The sequence below is a fragment of the Trichoplax adhaerens genome, genomic scaffold, assembly GCF_000150275.1.
Source record: "Trichoplax adhaerens TRIADscaffold_1 genomic scaffold, whole genome shotgun sequence".
NCBI classification, from domain to species: domain Eukaryota; kingdom Metazoa; phylum Placozoa; class Uniplacotomia; order Trichoplacea; family Trichoplacidae; genus Trichoplax; species Trichoplax adhaerens.
Window position 1 is genome coordinate 5,371,105 of NW_002060943.1, and position 20,351 is coordinate 5,391,455.

The 20,351-nt window shown below is 34.1% G+C and overlaps 2 protein-coding genes across 2 annotated transcripts; one reads left to right on the forward strand and one right to left on the reverse strand.

Moving 5' to 3' along the window:
• Window positions 1–2,122: 2,122 nt before the first annotated feature.
• TRIADDRAFT_1085 (uncharacterized protein) lies at window positions 2,123–5,581 on the reverse strand (the record flags this gene model as incomplete). The annotated part of the gene is made up of 7 exons (XM_002108641.1): window positions 2,123–2,602; window positions 3,506–3,741; window positions 3,903–4,147; window positions 4,245–4,410; window positions 4,538–4,736; window positions 4,898–5,076; window positions 5,281–5,581. Coding segments are annotated over 7 exons (1,806 nt in total), but the record flags the coding sequence as incomplete, so codon positions are not given.
• Window positions 5,582–10,259: 4,678 nt separating this feature from the next.
• Window positions 10,260–19,976, forward strand: TRIADDRAFT_51852 (uncharacterized protein; the record flags this gene model as incomplete). Its single annotated transcript, XM_002107852.1, has 20 exons — window positions 10,260–10,292; window positions 11,193–11,258; window positions 11,331–11,396; window positions 14,467–14,517; window positions 15,029–15,099; window positions 15,279–15,368; window positions 15,580–15,640; window positions 15,747–15,833; window positions 15,972–16,013; window positions 16,105–16,163; window positions 16,285–16,348; window positions 16,423–16,490; window positions 17,108–17,347; window positions 17,531–17,568; window positions 17,670–17,816; window positions 17,910–18,328; window positions 18,409–18,475; window positions 18,648–18,767; window positions 18,885–18,976; window positions 19,101–19,976. 20 exons carry the CDS (start codon window positions 10,260–10,262, stop codon window positions 19,974–19,976), a joined length of 2,757 nt encoding a protein of 918 aa, XP_002107888.1.
• Between the last annotated feature and the right edge of the window lie 375 nt (window positions 19,977–20,351).

Here is a 20,351-nt window from a genome sequence, read left to right on the forward strand (position 1 = left end):
ACAGTACAGTAGAATTCCTCCGTACTGTACTGTACACTGGTAGGTAGTGCTTTTCATAAGGTAATGGTCTGGGAGCCTGGGGTTGTTAGTAACTTGTTACTAAAATACGCGACTAAACAAGAAAATACCATTACAGTATACTGTACTGAGTAGTGGAAGGGCTAATTTCTATGATTCTTGTGCAAACACTACAGCAGTGCACTCGCTGTACTGTGGGTTGTTACTAAAATAAGCGACTAGACAAGAAAATACGATTATACTGTACTGTATTGAGTATGTTCGGGCTAATTTCTATGATTTTGTGCAAACACGACAGCAGTGCACTCGCTGTAGTGTGTACACTGTATGTACAGTATACTGTACTATACTGTACTGTACAGTTCAGTACCGTACAGTGTACAGTACCTTAACGGGTGCATATTGTGACTGTACACTGTACAGTCATGGACTACTCAATTACACTACCGTATGCAAACTCTTGACTTTTGCTTTACAGCTACCTGACCTACAAAACTGCCTTTCTATTTTGCAGTAAAGGACTCAATTTATACATTCTCGTTCTACTGTAATAAAGGAGTAAGCATGATCTACAAATAGGCAATGCCATATTTTAAATTTCCACCTGGCAATCTCCTTCGCACAGATTAAATATAAAGCGGAAATGAAATTAAAAATCGCATGCAATCTGAAACTTATCGACGGTATATTGTTTTTCCTGCATTCCAAATAAAAGCTTTTCTCTGCTTTATCCAAGCTATTCCTTGAATGCTTTACATCTACTAACGCTTTGGAACGAAATGATAGGCAGCTCAATTTTGTAAAATAAAGCTTCACTAAACACTTGACGCTCACCTTAGCCGCGAACTAATTTACGAATCACAATGGAATGATTTATGAACTGTTATGGCATGTATATCATAAAATAAGGTTAAGAGGGATTGTTTATTGCTGCCTGCAACCAGGTGTTACAATATAATCATCGCTATGCATATAACATATTCGTATTTAGCGATAGATACTATTTGATAGTGCTTAACAGTGTATCACTAGCAGATGCATTGTAACTAAGCTACCGAGAAAAACGAAACAAAATTCAATGCTCACGTAATGTACAATTATTCATTTTCTAAAAATTAGAGAAGGGATTTTTTTTATAGGATAATTACATTATTCAAAGTCAAATTCGTGAATTCAATACAATGAGAAAGAGATTAATTTTAATATAGATCCAAGAATTATACTCATACAAATATGTTATCATTAAATTTATGTATTAAATTATATTTGAATCAAGAACTAAAATTTATAGTAAGACTAAAAGCTAATCTTTGCTAGACATCGTTCAGATCCAAGTCTAAATATCACTTTGTGCTATTTATTGGCATTATGACGTCTTTTGTTGCGAATTATATTCGGAAAGATAGTACTTGATTCCGATTACAATCATTGTAAACTATGATACTTGGTAAGACTGATTTTATGGAGTACTTAATTACACTTTATAAAGGCACGATTGAATAACGTTCATAAAGTCTTTATTATAATACAGGAAGAGACTATATTATACTCGTATAACATTTACTGAGATCATTCGTTACGGTTTCCTAATTTATGACGTAAAGGTCAAGTCAATGTTGGTTAGCTACTAATATATCATAGTCGAAGTGACCAAGGATTTTGAAGTCATGTAATCCGATATTTATTATTTGGGCTAATTTCCTGTTGATCGTTTGCCTCCTAAAGGTTGCAACTTACCATGCCTTGAATTCGGACGATTATTAGATATTGATTCCAATTTTGCCGGTCGCGATGGCTGCATAGGGTTATGATGAACGGGTGATAATGGTGCATTGCCATTTAACAGTTTATGTGGTGGTTTTCGCTGATCGGGTAGGTCTAAGCCGCTATTCCCCAAGGTATTACCTCCAAGGAGTTGATTAACACGTTTCGATTTAAAATAATTAGTACTACTATCATTCTTTTTGTTCAACCGTTGAAGGTATTTGTCTTCTTCCGGTGTTACTGCTTCATCATTATCAGATGAATAATTAGTACTGCCGTTATTAGCCGCTTGTTGCTGACGCATTTTATTACTCGACGTTGTCGATGGTTTGCCACCAGGTGGTAATGATAGTTTAGATAAAATTAAATCAGGAATTGTCCATTTCTGATTTTCATCGTCCCATTTGCATTCTATACGTACCTTATCGATATTGTAGTAGTTACAGTCGCGACGAATGCATCCCTGTATACGCTCTAGTATTTGCGCATTTAACTTAATTTCTCTTTCTTGCTTTCGTATTGTATCTAAAAAGTCTTGCCTTTCAGTCTCAAATTCGCTTTGTAAATCACGAATTTCAATTTCGCTTGCTGTCAGCTTTTGTTGCAGGTCATCTACAACTTTAGTTTTATTCTTGATATCATCATGTAATGAATCATATACTTTAATCATGATGCCATCATCTTCCATCTTTTGTATATTTTTTAATAAAGTTTGTCGTTTCTTTTCTGCGTGGCGTTTACGTTTTAGTCGCTTTTCTTTTAACGCTTCATCATTGGCTTTTTCACCTCCAATCATTTTGAGTTGTAGTTCTTGAAGTCGCTGTAGTGCTTGATCATGTTGGAATAGTTGTTTTTCGCTTGGGCTATTCATGATAGCATCTGGACTATTGGAAGGTACCATGGCACGAATATTCATTTCAAGGTGGTTATCTACTCCTTCCTGAATTTCTGTAGTAACCTATTAATTTATAAATTAAGGTAAATACCAAGTCATAGTAACGAAATATCCAGTTGCTACTTAGTTTAGTTCAGACTATTGCTGTATTTATTTCTCAGTTCTCATATACTGTACGTTGTGTTAAAACTACGTATCGTTTACTACTGAAAATTTTCATACCGCTTCCTGTTCAGTTCCTATAAATTCTTTTCTTTCACCTTCAACTATATTTTGTGCAGTTTCTAATAACAATATATGCATAAGGTTAATAATAAAATGATTTTGGAGACGATCGTTATGAGCCCAAATAATTATAATACACCTAAATATAAATCACTGGAAGTATTTTTATACGGTAAGTGCAGAAAGTTATGTTTATATTATGCACATACTATATACAGTAGCTACTATATTATTATTTATCTATTGTCAAGGGATGATAAAGCACTAAGTTTTGTAATTTCTGAAGTTACAAGTAAGTTAAGACTGGTAATTATTATATGTACAGGAATTGCATATACTGTGTATCCTATGTTCATTCATGTAACTGGGATCAATCTTAATATAGATTTAAATTAAAGGAAATCTAATTTGTTTGAGTTATTATAGGATAGTTCTTATTTATGTAGCATAATTACGGTATATTAAAACAGTGTGCATTAACCAAGTATCATCAGAAATATTCCTCAATTAATGATATGTTATGCTCGCATTTGTACCCTGTGTTACTGTGCTTTGGGCTGGCTTAGGTTTCGTTGCTTCATTCGGTTGTGTATCTGGAGGAACTTCTTTTGTCTCTGATTTCTGTTGCTTTTGGGAATTTAACATTTCAAGGCGTAGTTGTTCTAATTTATTTTCGTACTCATCTTTGATATTAGCCACTTCTGATTCTAACTTTGCTCGATTGGCTTGTTCGCTCTGAAATTTTTGTTCCAGATTTGACATCTGATTTTCATACTGATTTTTAAGTTTTTCTTTTTCTTCCATTAACTTTAATCGCGCTTGCTCATTTTGCTCGTTTTCTTTTTCAATTTCAGCTTGGTTAGCTTGATCCGGTGTAGGTACCGATGCGTCTATTAGGCAATCAGATATGCCATTTAACGCAATGAATTTATGATATAAAATTAGGCGTTATTAGTGAAATACTACTAACATGTTCGCTAAAGAGATATAGCTATCTTACCCGTAGGTGAAACAGTTAGCATTGATTTAAGTTTTTTAATTTCTTCTTGATATTGTCTGATCAATGCATCTTTTGGATCTTCATTAATACGAGGTTTATTTTTGATGTTTTTAGCACGATTGGCGTATCGTAAAGTGCTTAAGGTTTCATCATAGTTATTATCGGCAGGACTAATGCAAGCAACCATTAAAGTTTTAGTATTGCCACCCAAAGAGTCTTGTAGTAATCTTGTTAATTTTGAATCTCTTTAATGATAATAACCAGAGTATTTCAGTTATAATGTAACTTAAATGATCTTATTATTTAATTAAAGTTGTAAAATGGTTATTTTATGATACTAACCTGTATGGAATATGCTTGGATTTGCCATCAACTAATGCTGAAATAACATTACCAAGAGCGGATAAAGATAAATTGATTTTAGTAGCTTCTTTTAGCCTACTACCTGATGCACCCGTTTTTGATTGACGTTCACTACCAGCTAAATCAACTAAATTTAGTTTTCCAGCTCGAAGATGTTCATCGCCGTCATCATCTAAATGATGCAATAAAATCCGCAAGTATTGTGATCCTTAGATACGTATCGTGTTGAAAAATCTATTTATCGTTAGAAATTTTTAGAATCCAATTTAAACTTTGCGTTATTTTACCTTTAACACACATTTCTAGACTAATAGTAAATATGGAATGAGATCTTGAGGAATCCGCATTCATTAAGGTAGCACCCACTGAACGATTCTTGCCTCCAATATTCATCAATCGCTCCATATCAATAGTACTGTAAACAGGTATGCTTAATAGATCTTTCACATAAACGCCTTTCTCCGGGTGTTCCTAAATTGTCAAGTAATTGAAAGATAAGATTCTTTCCTTTATTATACCAAACAAGTTATGATATCATAAACATTTTTAATGTACGATTATCAAGCTATTTTATGATATAATAGATATTTTAATGGCTGTTTGTTAATTTAATATGTCATATGACATCTAACCTTAACTTCTAAATTGTTTTTAACATCTTTGGCTAGTAAATCGCGAATGGTTTCATTATAAATTTCCAGATATGATGCACGTATGAGATATTTTGTTCCTTCAGTAGTCTGTATTGCTTCGAATATATGATCGAATGCACGTGGTGTAATTCCACGCTGACTCGGGGGATCAGTAACACCTACAAATTTGCGTTATGTAACATAATTAATACGTATGCCATTTCATTAAGGTGAGTTGACAAAAAAATTTATTTAACCATAAGCATTAAATGATATTTTATTATAAGATGTAATTTTTTATAGCTAACGATGAGTATCGACTAATCAGAATTACAATATTAGACAGGAGTAGACATAAGTTTAAGTTACTGTCAATGTCATACCTTGCATAGTATAAGATTTGCCACATCCAGTTTGGCCATAGGCAAAAATCGTTCCGTTATAACCTTCTAAAACACCATCAACAAGTGGATAGGCAATATCATTGTAGATTGTATCAGTAACGGAATTTATATTATAGACGCCATCGTAAGTAAAACTTTTCGGTGGTTCATCGGCTTTGGGTTTCTTCAGGCGGGCCTGAAAGGTTGATTCGTCCATTTCAACTACATTTTCGCAGCGCAAATCAACCTCACGCTGATTAATTGGCCTACATCGAACTATCACTTTAACAGCTTCAGCCATGTTTGATTAGTTCTTCTGAAACAATTTTTCATTTAAAAAAGAGATCTTATAGCAACTTTATTAAATTTCAGATACGCTAATTAATAATGATTGTAGTTCCATGAAGTTTTAAGTTCAGTGGTATTGAAATTCTATAAAAATACTGTAATTGATAACAATTGAATAGTAGCTTTAGTTAGGCCGAATATATTGTAAATCTTTTATGATTTGATAACCTTAGGAGTCAGTCTAGATTTATTGTCTATATATCATATTTTGCTAAGTTAATAGTCTGCATAGCTCAATAAAGAAATTGTATTAAAGTATAACGTAATTAATAAATTGACTATAAGTTAACTCAATACTTTATCACTTTATAGGCTGGTTACAGGCGAGTACCATCAATTTGAGCGCTAATGGATAGAACTGTGTATAATTTACGTCAAGAATAGTTACAGTGAATTATTCCAAAATTGCTTATCAATTATGGTAACCACAGTTAGATATCTTTGAATACGTAAAGATACCTATTGACTCGTGTAAAATTACCTATGTAAAAAAAAGACCAGAATGCTAGGTGTATCTGATGAGATTGGATTAGCTCGTGATTATAAAAGAATATTTAAGATCGTATAGTCGTTAGCGTTATCGTTTAATTTATATTGCTGTAATCAATGTAACATTTACGATTATAGTAATTAAAGTTGAATATTCACAGTATTTGTTACGTTTTCAATTTTATGATCAATTGCATAACTTTGTCTGGTTGTAGTCATGATTTATTATAATGACAGTTTTTTACAATAGCAGCGTCACTGAAATTCTTATCAATAGTCTTAGTTTTACGAATTATTAAAATTGATTGCCAATTGGGGTATCTGCTTAGAGAATAAAATGTCTAAAATCAGTAATAAATTTTGGTATAGACAATTTCTTGAAGCGGAGTAGTTTTACGATATTCAATAATTTGTTTAATGTATTTAAATCATAATGAATATCTAGAATTGTATTGAGGTGTAAAGGGAAGATTTTTTTTTACAGCTATTGAAACAGTTTGTGCAAAACAGTTCTACTATAGATTATCCGTTAGGATGGAGGTTGATATAATACGCGCTTTCTCTCGTGTCAACATACGAGTATCCAGTACTACCACATAGTAATGTACGTAGGGTTATTTCAATTTTGTTAAACAATATATAACATAATATGGATATGATAACTTAGTGTTCATTTTTTCAAAATCATTGACATGGATGTTCAGTATTTCACCTTTTACGGTTTTCGCAGAAAAATTCTTTTTGTACCGGAACGGATGATTATATTAAGCAGACTAACTATTTATACAAAAGGTTGAGAGTATATTAGGGTTATATTAAACAACAACGCTTTTTTGAATTAGAAGACAAGCTATCAATTGTTTACTTATAATTAAATGATATGTTTGTGACCTAGACTAAAATTGTACCATACTGCGTCTTTTATAGCGAAGTTAATGGTCAAATTCATCAAGCGTGGTTTACAATACATGACTGAACGTACGAATAAGTTACAGTGTTGTATGATAAGTTATTGGAAGCTCTTTTTTTTGTATATTGCAACTAACAGTGGATGAGTAGAGATCCTTCTTTAACTAATTTGAACGAATGAAAATGATAATATATTGTAGAGAAAAGACGATACAGTCTCTTTTTATTTTTTATTTTATGGGGATAAACTGGGCAAGTTGGTATAAACTTCGACAATGTATATCGTTGATTGTGTACGTTTCTAGAGTGTAAACACTACAGTGGAAAGAATACTCATATGCGCTACCGTCTAGAAGAAAAAGATGCAATTGAGCATTACGTATACCATATTTGATTGAAAACTTTAAGTAAAGACTTACCACATCGATTTAGAATTGGAAATCAAGCTTGAATATTGAGACCAATTCCGTTAAGGAGTAATATCATCGGTTTGCTATTGATTGAGTGCAATTTTTTGAATGGCTTTGCCAGAAATAAGAAGGAATATCATTTAAATTATCATCGACGTTAATTCAGTCATTATAGTTTGATAATTATGTTGAGGTGTACATGAATGGGTTGGTATAAATGTAATCATAGTACTATGCGTAGATTATATTACGGTCGTCTTTAGCATGGATGCAGATAGTGTGGGTAGCTGGCGTCTCTATAGAAACCATATGACGTCACTGAGTGATTAAAGTGTACGCGTATGCTGTCAAGGCAAGCGAATTTTCTCTTAGGACAAGTCCTGGATGCTGTTTACCATTGATATTTAATAAGCTACAGATCTCCATTCTATTTTCGGTAATGGAGTAGAGTACTGTACAGTAGAATGACAAGGGAAATGAATGGTTCTCCTAATTTTGGCACTAAACGGCCACTGCACACCCCCTTCTCTCTTTGTAATTAGTCCCTGATAGGACCATTATTACAAATGAATTGGAGAAAGAATTTCACTGTAGCCCCTTACGTTATAGTTCTATTCTGCTTCCAGCAACCAATTGTACTGATATTGCGCTATAGTGGCAGCTGGTAGACACAGACTTGTAAAGCTGTTGCTAGTTTGTTATGATTATGTTAAGGAAGGGAGCAATGGAGCCTTGATCAAAAGTGATGCCACCGGTGATGCTATGTCATTTTAGTGCATACTTTATTGTACAAAAAGGGATATGAATCATGATTGTATTAACGTAAACGATTTGTGCTACCTCATGAAATTATACGCGGTCTGTACGCAAACGATACTAGTGTCCGTCACGGAAAAGCGATGGGCTGAGCTATAGCTCGCTCCATCCATTATTTCGGTTCCCTTTTTTACTCTTTAGAATGTAGAGCAGTACTGTATGTAAATCGCTAGTACAGTGAGAATGATGTCAGCTCAGTCAGCATGATGCGCCTATTTCAAGGTGCACCACACACGTATAACTACTGTAGCGTAAAAAATTTTTTGCGTATGACGTCTACTGTCGTCCAGTCCAGCCAGTCTAGTGATCGTTGACTGTTGACTACTAGTACACCACTATTGACGGTCAGGGGCTTACGAGTCCGTGGTCTACATGGTAACACGATGCGCAGAATCATTTCATACGGTAGCCACCGTACAGTACGTACAGTACAGTACAGGGCTACAGTACTATACACTGTACATGTAGTGTACTCTAAATCTTACCAGCACCGGTAAGATTTAGTATGTTGTCAGGTCTACAGTATGTGGAGGTGAGCTTACCGTATGGACCTGTACTTAATGTACTCTACTGTACTCTAAATCTTACCAGCACCGGTAAGATTTAGTATGTTATAGCGGTGAGCCTACTGTAGTATGTATAGACCAAAGCAGTCGTTGTCCCTACTGTAGTATCGTTGTCGTTGCAACCAGCCACAGTGACAGCAGTACCTATTACTGGAGACGAGTGACATGCACAGCACGTCACCTGCTATTGGGGTGACTGTACTGTACAATACACGACTTCACCACAGTGGCTCGACCCACCATTGATTGACCGGCTGATGGAAGTCACAGCAAACCTCAAACTAGGACTGTAGCATACTGTAGAGGGTAGAGTAGAGAAGAGAGTAGGAAGAATATCCCAGTACGTATTACTGAAGACGAGTGACATGCATGGCACATCACCTGCTGTTGGGGTGACTGTACTGTACAATACACGACTTCACCACAGTGGCTCGACCCACCATTGATTGACTGGCTGATGGAAGTCACAGCAAACCTCAAACTAGGACTGTAGCATACTGTAGAGGGTAGAGTAGAGTAGGAAGAATATCTCAGTACGTATTACTGAAGACGAGTGACATGCATGGCACGTCACCTGCTGTTGGGGTGACTGTACAGTACTGTACTGTACAATACACGACTTCACCACAGTGGCTCGACCCGCCATCGATTGACCGGCTGATGGAAGTCACAGCAAACCTCAAACTAGGACTGTAGCATACTGTAGAGGGTAGAGTAGAGAAGAGAGTCGCAAGAATATTTCAGTACGTATTTCTGAAGACGAGTGACATGCACGGTACGTCACCTACTGTTGGGGTGACTGTACTGTACAGTGTACAATACACGACTTCACCACAGTGGCTCGACCCACCATTGATTGACTGGCTGATGGAAGTCACAGCAAACCTTAATTAAACTAGGACTGTAGCATACTGTAGAGGGTAGAGTAGAGAAGAGAGTCGCAAGAATATTTCAGTACGTATTACTGAAGACGAGTGACATGCACGGTACGTCACCTACTGTTGGTGACTGTACAGTACTGTACTGTACAATACACGACTTCACCACAGTGGCTCGACCCACCATTGATTGACTGGCTGATGGAAGTCACAGCAAACCTTAATTAAACTAGGACTGTAGCATACTGTAGAGGGTAGAGTAGAGAAGGGAGTTGCAAGAATATCTCAGTCGGCGCCTGGCTCTCACTCCACCAACAGCGCGAAAGACAGACACACAGTGAGAAAGGACTTGAAAAGTGGAAGCCTTGCGGCAACTCCTGCCAGTCAACGACGAACATATCGACTGCAAATTGTGGACAAACAAGCGTTACTGAATATCAATCCAGTGAAATTTTCCGCCTTGACTCTATCTTGAATCCGCCATCTTCTTTTTCTTCAGTCAACTTGACCATTAGGCAATTCTCTATGTGATAAAATCGCCTAGTTGACATTGTTGTTGTACTATGTCCAACGAACAAAATGAAGAAGTGGTTGAGGTGAGCAAAATGACAGTCAGTTACTTTGACCGAAATGCATTCTCATACTGTAGGCTATCCTAGTCGTAAAGTAGACCAATGTATGCTATACTATACAATACTTTTGATGTGAGGATGGGTGGAGTGCAACCCCCCTCCAAAAATGCATGATGGCGTAGTCGTTAGTAACTTTGCACTGGATGGGCTAAAACCTCTGCAATGAGGATAGCAAAAAGCAAATGCAATTCATTTTCTTCTTTTACTTGAGATGATACATGACCAATGATGGATTGCTTACTGTAGTCACTGTGTATAGAAAGTAGGCAAAGGACGATAGAACGGATTCCTCTCTACTCTACTCTACACTAGTTTCTAGTGACAATGCATTTGACATAAATAAAATGGAGCCGACGGTCATCTCCACTGCATGGCTTAAACTCTCTCCAATCCAATTGCTATGAATCAGCTTTTCCTCCTTTGGCTCAACCATACCAAGCAATCGATTATTGTATTGGCTGTCAATAGAGATCGATTACAAATACATCAAGTTAACCTTTGACTCTAAATTATACCCTAGTTTTTACAATTAGCATGGATCAGAGTAAAAGCATGACTGGATAATGTAGTCATTTCGACCTTGTAAGCTAATTTTTTTTCCTGCCAAATTGCCATGGCTAGGTCATGAGGCAGTTTTCCTCTTCAACCAAAGTTATACCAATCAATCAATGATTGTACTTGCTGTCTATAACGATAGATTGCAAATATAAGTTGATATACCATTTGCTGATGTAGAAGTGATCATTATTGGTTATCGTCATCATCATCATAAGACGCGTAGAATAGTACGAAGGAGGAAAAGCATTATTTCATCTTGCAATATTTTTTTCTCTTCTCTCTCTCTCTTGGGCGTTCATGCTTTAGTGCCCATTGTGCATGGAACCATTGGAGGATGATCTAAACTTTTTTCCATGTCAATGTGGCTATCAGGTAACTACAAGTCAATTTTCATACTGATATCATTCATTTCAACTTGATAATATCACCTTCATTTATCCATAGATTTGCGGTTTTTGTTGGCACCGTATACGTACCCATGAAAATGGATTATGTCCCGCTTGCCGACGTGTAAGTAAACTAGAAATGAAATCGGTTACCTATCCTAGCCGTAACTATGTATTGCCTGTTTCAAACTGCCATACATGAATACAGAAATGTGCAAAATTTCTCACTAACGATACCATACTTGGACAGTCTATTAGCATTCTATCCCTGACATAGATTTCGCTTACAGTACGTCAACACACCACCACATTCAACGTAAACAATTAGTGTTATTTTGCAATTGCTTTCCTAGATCGATTTCTATCTTGACAAATTCATGTCCAATCTGTATCAACTCATGTCTTTCTACTTACTGTTGACTAACCAAATACAAATCAAACCTATACTATGCAGTCTACGTACATGTAAACATAGATAGCTTGGACTATGACTTTCATATTTTCCTGCTACATTAGCACTCCATGACTATCGATCAGATATCACTTTTTGGGGAACTCTTCAATTTGGGTAATCTATCATCATTCCATGACCAAAAAGATCATTTACATCATCATGTAAAACTTTCGATAAAGTACCGACATCCAGCGTGCGTGGAATTCAATCTTGCTATTGTTACTAAATATGGGTTAATTAATCCTGAGAGGTTATAAGATTGATAGACGTCATATCGTGTGAGTAATCTACTCATGTTCTGAACTATATCCCAGAGTGATTCTGTACTCTTCTGATATTCATGAGTATAATCAGCCTTATTCTCCTTTGCTTTCATTTCTGATCTACAGCTCTACAGGACGGCGGTATATATCTACTATATTTCATCACATCATGTATACGTATCGTCTTTTTCAACCCTATTCGCAATTGTTTTGACTTGACGTTGTGAGATTATTGCCCTGCCCGGTTTAGGAAGTGGGATGAGTGACGGAATGACTAGTTACGGTGTTAATGTAGTACTTTAGCAATCGATGGTGGAGTTAACAGTGGAAAGGAAAACACCTTGACATTTTTTCTTCCTGGATGAAAAATGAGATTTAACGATCAAAAGTTATCGTCTCGAGTGTGTACTGCACTCAACCGATATGACTTTACGTAAGCGCATTAGTCCATGGAGCCTTGTCAACTGTTATCATAAAATTGTTCTGGTGTTATTTGTGGTGTATGTACATCGATGTAACATCCGTATTATTGAAGGCAACATTTACATTGTACACTATACAGTACTACATTGTATAGTAGTATATTCTTTTATTTTGAACATCATGTACAGTACAACGTTAGAGTTTAGTTGATACACTGCGATCGTTCTTGCTGGCTTACATTATTTATTAAAAGAAGTTTCTAACTACTGCCAATCTAGTACTTGTACATAGCTGTGATGATATTTGCTCAATCATACTCGCAAACTTGCATCAAGACTAGTACAGTACTTCTACATGGATAGGTATTGGTACTTATTCTATCAAGTTTGAAAAGATTTTTTTTTACTTCTGCCAAAACTAGTATTATGCATTTGTCAATCATGCAGTATTGAAGAACAACTTTCAAAGACTAGTACTTTTACATGATGTGATGCTGGTATTGTTTCAATCATAGATACGAATTATAATTTGACTTGGGCAAGACTGCAGGAATCAACATAATACTTTTACTGTACTATCGACGTAAGCGAAGAGAAGTAACCACGCTCTAAATTTGCGCACTTCTAGACATTGGCATCCATTTAGTTGGCACTCAGTTTTATTTCCATATTTGCAAGAATGACTTTAATGTAGTATGTAGCTAGAATAAATTGAAATCAAATTTTGACTTTAATGATTATGATGAACCTAGTTTGATAATCATCAGACAATAACGGTTGTTAATCGTAGTTGTACAATTAGGGTTACAAATCAAATTCACTATTGTGAGAACTGTATTGTTACAATCGCAAGTATTAGCCTAATTTGTAGACATTGACCATGTCTTTTGCCAATCATAATTGTATAGTTGGACTTACACAATTCAATCTAGACTGCAAGAACGAATATGAATCAAATGTTGACGTTAATGACAAGGACTTGCCCAATTTTGTATTATCAATTTTATAATCAACTTTATTTACACTATAGATAGAGAATAATTATAATCGATTCATGATCCAATATCGATCTGTCATCTGTCTATCATTTTTTACCTTTATGTCATTAATTATAATTATTGATCCGGACATTTACTGACTCTGTCAAATGCACTAACGTTTAAATGGAAGAATCTAACTTCACAGTAATGCCATTCTATTGATAAAAGTCTACTCATAAATATATAATTAGAAAGACATTTCCGTTGTACGTCATCTGTATTTCAATATTACATTAAAATTCAAATATGTTGGCATGAAATCATCAATGCAGTTGCCTATCCGGCTTTAGCGAAAACACAATATCAGCACTGAAAGTGCGTATAGTAGATGGAGTATTAATCACCTGATTTTAATATGGACTGTGCTGTGTTATCATCCTTGATAAAACTGTAGGAACATTAGTTATAACTTTAATTTTAGCAACGGGCATAACCTGTAAGGATTGCTCAAATATTCGATTACCTCTTTATGCGCGTATATCTTCGCCTCTCTCACTACATCAATGGACTGCATTTGTTTTTTATGCAAGCCCGAATTGAGATCCCATATGAATATGCTATTCATGTGCCTAAACATATTTTTGCATAACTTATCAGGGGTAGTCTTATTCAATTGAAGTAGTATACTCTGAATTCAATTTATAAATTTAATTCTTTCATCATAGATACTAGACTATACTGACAGGAAATATCGATAACTTGCTCAATTAAAGATTGTGAAATTGTAGATGTAATAAATGTTGTGACGTATTGTCAAAAGTTATTCTTGAAATTCCGGTTGTGTTAATCATCCAACTTTGAATTTTTATTGCAATGTACCTCAATGATTGTAGGCCTGCAGTAAATTTTATTTAATTCAAGGTGTCATTTCAATAAATGAATAGAGCAATAAAATATTTTGTGCTAAAGTATCATATAGAGAGCTATTTCCATTATAACGTAAATCTTTTACTTCCCTGATATTGACAGTAACTTATACGCATATTCTCTCAATTGCTGTAACTCCATTATACAGGATTATGGGTTTGGGTTCCAAAAAGGTTCTGAATTAATTATTATCAGTACGGTAATCGCTTTTACGGTGTTTCAAATTTGTACTGCAATTCTCGACTAATTTCATAATTAAATAGATAATAAAACTAGTGATGTTGCCAATTGTGAACAATTAATAAAGTAACGTATAGCCCACTAAATAAGTCCAGTGTCATATATTAAATATTTAATTCTGACTACATCATATTTACTTGTATGACATACTGATAATGTACAATACATTGTTTGCGCCTTTTTACATTGCTATACGCATACTCTTTGGAGATTTGCATCTTTTCTTAGTTATTGTACGATAACAGGCTTCTCTTGATAATATTTTTGCGATATTTGTCATGGCCTTTACTTCTTTTCTTACAGTAGACTTTATTATAATAATAGCAATGTATGTGAAACCTGAGACGATTGAAAAAAATTAATAAATTAGATACATTAATGCGTTATCGTAATTGATTTAATGCTGTTTACTATGCGTCATTACAAGCAGTAAATTAATGCTTGTAACTTTTCGCTTAAAACTTTATTAGACTTATTCTGAAGATGTGGTCAAGTTTAAGCCGCTGTCTGAAGAACAGTTAAGTGATAAAGGTTTAACATTGTGATGTTATTATATGCTGATAATTAATTAATGTGTGTATAGCGATAGAAATATACAGTTGATGTTTAACACTTGCATTCCTACATAAATGTAAATGTGTTGATGTGTTACGAGTGGTTTATGATTGCGTTGATTGTTATCTCATGCATTATTGGCTCATTTAATCGGCTATATCTTAGGATTAAATCTATGAAGAAAGATAAAAAGAAAAAAGATCATCAAAAAAAGCAGAAACAAGATGAATCCAGAAAGCATCTAGAAAAAATGAGGTACTACTATAACGGCAAATGATACACTCTATGATATTTGATTAGCAGAAATCAAATTTGAACTTATACTTATTAGTTGTAATACTAGTTTATTATTTTGCCGATAATTCCCTACATTGTTTACGTATTGATTACTGCTTGGCATTGACTGCAATACTGTACGGAATATTCGCTATTATGTACTAATATGTAATCTTATTATATTGATTAGAGTAATACAAAAAAATTTAGTGTTTGTTGTTGGTCTATCACCACGTATTGCGACCGAGGAGGTAAAATTGAAAGTATATTATAAAGTGATTTTGACAGCTTGTGAATTTAATGGATATTTTTGGATAATTATTAATTAATTTATTATCAATTTAATATTATATAAAGGTCTTAAAAAGTAAAGAGTATTTTGGTAAATTTGGTAAAATAACACGTGTTGCTATTAACAGTAACACGTCTTACGCACAAAGCCAGGTAACAGTAGAATAGGAATGTACAAATTTTTTTCTCTGTACTTTTATAAGGGTAATTTTGATCAAAAAGATGTAAATAATTAGATGATATTATCCATTAATGTATTCATTTATGCTTATTTTAATCATATACCGACAGACGCCAAGCTTAAGTGCCTACATAACATATACTAGAAATGAGGTAAGATTAAATATCTACGTATAAGAATTTAAACTGTTTTTATGTTGATCGGTTGTAGTAATGCCTCGAAATACTGCCAAATTTCTTACAGGATGCACTGGAAGCTATTAAAAATACTTCCGGTTTGATTATTCATGGTAGAACAATTAAGTATGTTATCATTCTTTTAATTTACCGTTAAAAAGAATATCACTATACTGTATATGGGTCTATAATATAATGATAGTAAATTTTAAATACTTTACTAACAATGAATACAACAACTTTTCAGAACGTCTCATGGTACTACAAAATATTGCAATTACTTCTTAAAGAATATTCCTTGCACGAAATCGGTTTGTTCTAAAATTATGGCGTAGCTTTATTATTGAATATGAACTATGAACCAATTCCTATTGATATCTTGTAGGATTGTCCTTTTTTGCACGAGCTTGGTGATGAGTCATGTGTTTTTACTAAAGATGATGTTCAACAAAGGTAATAAATAGAATTACATATTCTCATGTATATGATAATAACAATTTATCTAAAGAAGCGTTATGACTGATAGGAAACATCTAGAACACTTAGGTATAAGCACGTATCATTCAAAGCATAGGTTGGTTTTAGAGTTAAATTAAAATTTAGTAAATGTTAGATGGGAAATACAATAATGGTAATATATATAGTTATCTTAATCTGATAGTACGTTAAGTATTTGTTGTTACGAAATTTGCAGTCAAGTTCGTGAGCGCAAGATTTCAGAAAATTCTGATTGGCCTGATAATAAGGTTTCAATCAATTACCATTTTTGACTTTTTGCGTCTTTCAGTATGTCTAAATTTTCATTTCCTATCCATAATTAGGAAAAGATAATTACGGGAAAAGCCGTGCAAGGTAATTTTTACTATTAGTTATTAATCTATTAATTTATTATACTCGTGCATTAAACAAATAGACGCAATTGCATTTATAAGTGTGTAAATAGTTGGCATCATTTGCTTTATATTTATTTCTAGATGACGTGAACACGGAGAATTCACAACCTGAAAATCAGTCTCTAGCGTAAATGACCTTATTTAGTGGTGATAAGGGTGATTCTATACCACGTTTAGATCTAAAGATTTGATTTCTGTTAGGGTTATTTCGGAACAAATTAGCACGAAGGTTGTCACTGAAGTATCAGAAAATTATGAAGAGGAATTAGAAATGAAAAGTGATGTACAAGTAGAAAAACCAACGAAGGGAACAATTTCCCAGAATAGTTATGATAAAGCTGTGGGCAGTGGAGCCCCAAATAAACTTTACAATCCTCCTTATATGAATATTCGTGCAACTGACGCAGTTCCATCCCAGTAAGTCATTCTCCTTTATATATAGCACATTTATAAATACGGGTATTTTCTTTATAATATTGTGTTAGTCGTGTTATTTGTGTCGATATCACAGTTCTACTTCATAAAGTTAGTAAAGTTACGTAAACAGAATTGACCAGGGTCTTATTCTATGTTAATCGTCACTTTTTGCCAAATTTATAGTGTAAACTTGTATGCTAATAATACAGATGAGGATTTAGGTATGTAATCAAACTTTTACATGCTATCTAAATAGATTTCTTTATTATACAGTATGAATTTTGAAACATTAATAATGAAATACGTAATGATTTTTGGTTAGATTTTGACCCTTGGAATGAATCTAATAAAGGCTTTGCAGACTTACTCTTACTTGGAAGTAATAATAATGTGAATAACAAACTGCCAGTTACAGTTGAGCACGAAAGAAATGGTAACCTCTATGAAAATGGAACGACATCTATGCTTGGTTAGTATCATGCTTTATCGTTGTATATTGTAAGATTAGAGTGTACATGTCTGACTTCTACGAGATAATCCCGTTAAATTGTGTCTATGTTAGGTAATACGTATAGTAATATCGTGGATTCATTAGATAATACGAATACAGAAATGGCTTCCGGAAATCCGTACAATAATACAGGATATGCTAATAGGAAGCAGAATATCTTCCCGCAATCAAACCAGAGTTACTTTCAAAATGCGCAGAATTATGCCCATTTTGGGAATTATTATAATCCTGGTGATGGTTTTAATATGTCAAAATATATAGATAGTAGCAGCAACAATATTGATGCTGGATCTTCGTATTCAAACGTTGGAATTGATACCGAAAGCTTTGGTATAAAAAGCGGTTTTGAAGGAAACAGTTCATCTGCGAATAACTTTGGAGGGGCAAAGGTTCCTAATACGGCCATCAAGGCAGAGCATAATGATAAGAACACGTCCACACCCTGTGTTAGCAATAATGGAATGCTACAGGTACGTACGAAGATTAAATTTCTATTTGATTTAATCATTGACACCTATGGTATCGGTATTTCTCGGAATTCAAATTTTAGAATGTTCGAGAATGGCAAGCTGGTTTTCGTTCTCTACTGCCTAATGTCAATATTACATTTGGGTTTGGTAAGTTGTTACAGTAACTATGGCTAATCAGTTTTGTGGTTGTCGGTGTGATGTGTACTGTGCTATTTCGGATTCGCCAAAATTCGGTTGTTAACTTTCCCCCCGTGAATAGATGAAAGTTTGTCATTTTAGACTTTCTAGTGATGACTAATTAAGTAACTACAATTTTAAGGTAATACTCTGCAAGGTACCGAAATATCTGGCAAAGATCTATCTCATAAAGAGAACGACGACCAGTCAAAACCGCATCATATAATGGAAAGCGACGTGAAACATGGAATTGAATCAAAGAGTAAGTTCAGTTATATATTTTATGAGGAAGCTTCTATTGATAAATACGTATGGAATAGGTTACTACGGTCTTAATTTAGTTATTACATGGATAGATAGCATATTTGGAATATTTTAGGTAAAATTCTATTAAACATTGGTATTAACGACTGTTTTATGTGTCGTGATGAAATAGGTAATACTGAAAATCCGTCATTTATTAAAACTGAGGTAGATTGATTGCATATCGATAACTTATTAATAAACCTTGAGTTAGCTTCATATATCTTTATACTGTAATAGATTTATAAAGTGTTCTTAAACCTTCATGATTGATGGGTCGTAATTTCATTAGGAAACCGTCGTTCCTGTTAATAAAATGAAGGAGATGAATATTAAGCATGAAGTAGAGGATATTACAGGGAACAAGTATCGCATACATGCGAATAAGAATGATAATGTAACAAGGACGAATTATTTACCTTCTGTCAATAGTCAGTTGGGAGATAGAAAGCTAGCTCAAAGCTATAAACATAAGCATAAGAATAACGTAAAAAGTGGCATACGCTCGAATGTATATCCAAATTCACCTGGTCGTGATAGAGCAAGTAATACGTTGCCAGCGAGAAAAGCTGAAAATCGAAACCAATCCTATTCTACTAATACAAATTCTACTAAAGCGCCCAAATTGTTACAAACGGAAGCTGACACAAGTGATGATAAATCGTCAAAAGTGCGGATTGTTAAAAAAGATTGGAAAACAAATGTAGATGTAGCAGGAACTGCTATAAAACCTAAAACAAACGTAATTAACAATAATGTGCCTTCAAAGGCCCATGAAACTAAAGGAAAAGATGACAATGATATTGATGAAACCGACAATAAAGTTATAAAGTCGCTTTCGAAGAATAAGAAGAAAAGACAAAGAAAACTTCAATCGAAAAAACCAACCGATGATAATGACCTTGCTAAAAGTGAAATTGCTACTTACGTTAAATCAACCACCGAGTCGTTAAATTTAGGGTTTTTACCTGCCAAATTTAGTGAATCTATAGCTGTCGATTATGATAAAGACACCGATCCAGACACGATAGTTAATCATTTAGAGGTGGAAATTGAGAATACAAAAAAAGAGGTGCAGGATTGTGAAGCTAAATTGCATGCAGTTATCAGGAAAAATTGTTCCATATCGAATACTAATTATGAAAAATCAATACACAATCAGGAATAGCAATAAATTTAGGCAACAATAAATTTGTAAATTTGAAAGACTTCATTGTGACAAATTCTTGCATACCGAATCGCTTGATTTACAACGTTACGCTGTTGCCAATTTAAGTCAAAGGAAATTTTAATCACTGCTACTCAAAGATTATACTAGACTACTACAGTTGCGGTTAATATAGTACCCTTAATTATAATTATCAGAGTTTTATGTGTAAATCAATGATTTGACGATGATCATGAGTCATAACCTAGCGCATGAATACAGTTGTATAATAGTTACAGTATGTTTTAGTTTGGTCACAAGTTACCCGATAAATTTTACATCAGTTCATAGGATAAAATTGAGATGCCTGTATTTATATTGTATACGTGTACGTCA